Source organism: Poecilia reticulata, linkage group LG7 (assembly GCF_000633615.1).
Source record: "Poecilia reticulata strain Guanapo linkage group LG7, Guppy_female_1.0+MT, whole genome shotgun sequence".
Classification (NCBI taxonomy): domain Eukaryota; kingdom Metazoa; phylum Chordata; class Actinopteri; order Cyprinodontiformes; family Poeciliidae; genus Poecilia; species Poecilia reticulata.
The window spans coordinates 11,391,954-11,396,666 of NC_024337.1; the positions used below are offsets into that span (position 1 = coordinate 11,391,954).

The following is a 4,713-nucleotide window of genomic DNA, read 5'->3' on the forward strand; positions in this document are numbered from 1 at the left end:
GGTATTAAAGAAGCTAAGCTATTAGCCTTAGCTCCTTAGTCTAAGCTAAGGTATTAATACGTTAGCCTTAGCTAAGGTATTAGCTCCAACATGTTGAACATGTTCAACAATTTTAGCCTGTTCATGTTCAACAACAGGCTAAAATTGAACATGGTTAAATTTTTCTGTTGAACCATGTTGATCATTTATTTTATGCAACTTGTGATTTCTTGACTTGTCTGTATGTTAGTTTTGTGCTTTTGTGTTGTATTCTTAATTATACTACTTTTTGTACCATGCCTGAAAAATACATTCTATACCTTGATTTTTTTTCTGAAACAGTGAAAAGTTTTTGAGGGATTTACAAAGGAGTGTGGATGTGGTTGATGAGGATTGTTTTCACACCAAACAATCCTCCTGGTCTGCGTTAGCTTTTGCCATCAATAGGAATTTGATTATGAAGTAACACAACTAGTAATGCAGAATAAAAACAGCATTTTATAGTGGGTTTTGTGCAATAGCTGCTAAATCTGACTGACTGCACACTCGCTTTGAATACAGGCTGAAGTTTGCAGACAGTCTGCTGGTAAAAAACAGGAAAACGCATATCCTGTCTCACCTTTGGGATAGTTGACGACATAGACCAGGTTTCCCCAGCTGCTCTCTGGTGCATGCAGGACGCCCTCCACCAGCCGGACCCCCCTCATGCACTGGGACTCCGGGTTTCTGTACCGAAGACCGCAAGCCCCCGGGAACTGGGCTGATACCGAGGATAGTAGAACAGTCCCATCGTCCTCTGAGGGGATCTCCATGGGCTCCTCGTTCTCATCCTCAGCCACCCGAATGTATAGCTCTGACATGTTGCTCCGGGATGGCTGAGCGCTGGTCCGAGAGCAGTCAGCTGATGACGGAGCTCAAGTTGCTGGTTAACCACTGAGGCTCAACGCGAGTTGGAAGGTCTTAAACGTGGCTCAAATTTTCTTCGGTTTAAACAAAAGAAGCAAATGTACAACAACGGAAGTCAGGAGCGGACAAACCGTGCTCATTCGACAGTTGTAACATTTAAAAGCTGGCGGTCATGAAAGCCCGATGTTTTCTCTCAACGGAACACGTAAACAAGTTAGCCAGCTAGCTAAAGAGCTAGCAAACTCAAAGCAGCTCGGAAAATGAATGACTATGTTTAATGTCAGCGAATAAACAATTCCTATTCCGGCTTACAAGTGTGTAATCGAAAACACAATGTAAACAAAAACCTCCACAAGTTGTTATTTTCGGTGACATTTGATGAACGAAATCTGCACAGCTACACACGGCTAACAAAATGGCCGCGGACCGCTCACCTTGTAAAGATGACATCATCGTGCTGGAACAGCTCACTTTTATGTTCTGTAGGGGAGGTGGAAAAATAAAAATAAATGAAATACACATTATACCACTGGTAATCTCTTTTAATAAATCATAGTTCGTGTTTTTGACACTTTGTTAATGTTTTTGTCTTGCGGTTTTTGATTTACAAATCTTAAGCGTAGTGACGTCTTCTTAAGGCAAAACCACGACGACTCACGTTAAAAACCGAAACAAAAGGGACTCAAGTTAATATTCTGAAAAATTGGATATATACTTTTTAAAAATATGTAGCAAACTTAAAATAATTACCGTGAATTTGTATAAAAAAACATCCTAACCAAAAATAATAATTATAAATATTAATTACTCTGTACAATCTTTATTCTGTGCAGACAATGCTGAAATAAAACAGGCTGGTGCAGAGATTTGCTACATATAACAAATAAGAAATAAAATGGTTATGTTGAATTTATGTAAATCCCTTCAAACTATATATTTTTGCGTAATATTCTTAGCAATAAACAAAATAACTGAACTTTTTTGGGAGTGTCACATCAGAAAGCAGAATCAAGCAATGTAGTCTCTTTATTGCTTATTATTATGCATTAGTGTGAGTTATAAGCATTGCTAGAAAAACCTAGATGTTTTTAGGTGAAATTAATCAATTCTTTCATTTCTACATTTGAAATTAAATTCTGATTTATGTGCCGTTCTGTAAAGCAGGTTGTGTTTTCTGCAGTGCAGAAAGGAGAGGGCTCAAACATAAAAGTATGGACTGAGTCATGATTGACTTGGAGTCTGGTCTTACAAAAAATGATCTGATTATCATTTATTAAATCCCTAAGTTGAAGACTATGATAAAATTGAAAGTATTTGCAAAAGGTTGGTAGAGAAAGCTGTGTTACAAAAGTCTCTTTACAGTTTTAGTGCAATAACAAAAAAAGACATTGTGACCCAAGATGGTGCTGTTCTCAAAGCTGTTGTCAGACAGTGTGACAGATCCAATACCTTCAGCATGTGACCTTGTTTGTTCTCCAATGTATAATAACTTTAATTACCACTGACATGAAAAGTAGAACTAAAATCCAGGTGGCCCCATATTCTGATTGCTGATGGTCAAAAAATGTGACCAAGCCAGACATTAAGGGAAATAATTTGAGCTTCAAGCCAAACATTTTTCCACTGATGATATGACTAGATGGACAGAGCTTTGGTAAACATGTAATAATTTAGTGACACCAACTCATGCACAGGGACAAAAGTTTAGGTTTTCACAGACTCGTGAACAACAAGTTAGACCCATGTTGTTTCTCCAGATATGCTTCCACCCCCCAAATCCCCCACTTTTAAGAACATACTTTATCCTGTTGTTTTTATATGCTTATTGATAACATCAACTTCAAATAAGACAATGGTTCTAATTTCGAAATGCTGCGTGGGTTTGACCAGATGACGAAGCAATGATAAAGAAAATGCAATGATATCGCAACGATAAAGCTCTGGTGCTCACTGGTGTTCAGCAAGGAGGAGACAAGACAATTTGTGACTCTTACCATTCTTGCAATACAAATACTGCAAATCAAGGATAGTGTTGCCGTACTGGTACATGTTTTGGCTAAGATATAAAAGGACGCAACACAAATGTTGTGTGACGCAGCAACAAACTTTTCACACATTTGCCCAAAAGGTAAGCAGCTATAAGCAATTACAGCCCTGTGCTGATAACAAACATCTCCCGCAGGCGTGCCACAGAGTAGATGTGCTCACCTTCAAAGAGACAAATCACAAAATGCATTGGAGCATGGAGAACATAGTGCCATCCGAAGGTGAGTGTGCCGATGATGAACACAGTAAAACTAAAGAGGTGATTAATTATTGGATGTTATTGTGACCATTAGCTCCTCCGCTGCATTTAATAGAGCCACACTTGGCTCTGTTTTTGTTTGTCACTCAGTCATGCCTAACCTGAACACTTTATGCTGAGTTTTTTTCAGCCTCTGCTTAAAGTGAGATTTAATAGACTAAGTGCCTAACATTAGGAATTGAGATCTGCTATTGACAGGTCGTTGCTTTGACAGGTAAACGTCTCAGACGAGTCTGGTTTAACTAAGAACATCTGGAGTCTGTTGAGATTTCTGCTGCGTAAAGCAGAGTTAAAGCTTTGGACAATTTCAGGAATCCTAACAGAAAAGTATTTTAGGACTGGAAATGAACACAAAGACTCAGGTGATCTGAACCCACAGATTTTCTGCTGAGGAAAGCAGATGTTTTTTTTTGTTTTTTTTGTAATGTGCGACTGGTTTGCAAAAATAGAAAGATAAATGGGTCAACATACAAGGCAATTCAGGGAGAAAAACTCTTAGAAGCTGTAAAAGAGTTGAAACTGGGGAAGAGGTTCACGTTCCAACAAGGCAATGATCCTAATCTCACAGTCTGAGCCAACTCATCGTGTCACGTCAGCACAGATCTAATTCAGAATCTATAAGACTTAAAAATTGATGCTCACAAATGTTTTACAATCAGACTGAAATTTAGCTTTTCTGCACATAAAAGAATATGAGTATCAACATGTGCAGAACTGCTAGAGAATTACACTAAAACACTATGCCAAAAGGTGGCTCTACAAAAATACTGACTCAATAATGAATACAGGTACTTCACAAATGTCAGATTTGTATTGGGGGAAAAAAACAGGTGGAACAAATAAAGCATGATGTTACCTGACATGATGTAAAATAAAATAATAATAATAATAGTCAAGGGGTGTGAATACTTCTCCAAAGCAGAAAAAAAAGCTGTCCTTTCTATTTTTTGCCTGGTTGTTTTAATCCATCTTTACATTTTCAGGTATCTTTACATCTTCAGTTTTGCTTTAATTCCCATCTTTATTCCATGTTGCGCATATGTTTACATTCGCTAAGTTTGATTAAACACGCAGAAATATGGGCAGACCTCCGACAGCTGGGGAGATAATCCAGACGTAGACGGGTGCAGGTGATCTAAAATAAACACGTCCCTTTTTCTGGGCAGCAGACAAAGACACAAGCACCAGGCTCATTTCAATTCACAGCTGAACAGAATAAAACTAAACATTTTATTGTTACATCGTGCCATGTTTCTTTGGTATTATATTCTGGTTGTCTCAATCAATGAAGCTGAATGAAGCTTTACCCGTCACTACTGCAGCCTTTCTAACCTCCAGGAGAGGGCAGTATTGACTGTTTTTTTTTAGGCTTCAGCTTGCCCTCCAGGCCTGTTCCAAGTGAACCAGTTTTGCGAGTTTTTGTACCCGCACAAACAGACTAATTTTTAATTATCCTATAAATCATGTTATACTCCAAACATGTCATAACCCAAAATATAAATTACACACGGTAATATCGTATT

At 38.2% G+C, this 4,713-nt stretch overlaps 1 protein-coding gene across 3 annotated transcripts in view; it reads right to left on the reverse strand.

Moving 5' to 3' along the window:
• The window catches only part of tardbpa (TAR DNA binding protein a), a 7,319-nt gene extending 5,988 nt beyond the window's left edge, over window positions 1-1,331 (reverse strand). Inside the window, exon 1 of one of the 3 annotated variants that reach the window (XR_534049.2) lies at window positions 599-1,327. Coding sequence is in view for 2 of the 3 variants with exons in the window: in XM_008413413.2 (XP_008411635.1) it covers window positions 599-839 (241 nt within the window). In the remaining variant the exon portion in view is untranslated. Of the gene's footprint in view, window positions 1-598 lie in introns of all 3 variants that reach the window. The other 2 variants (XM_008413413.2, XM_008413412.2) reach the window with 2 other exon arrangements.
• Window positions 1,332-4,713: the final 3,382 nt, after the last annotated feature.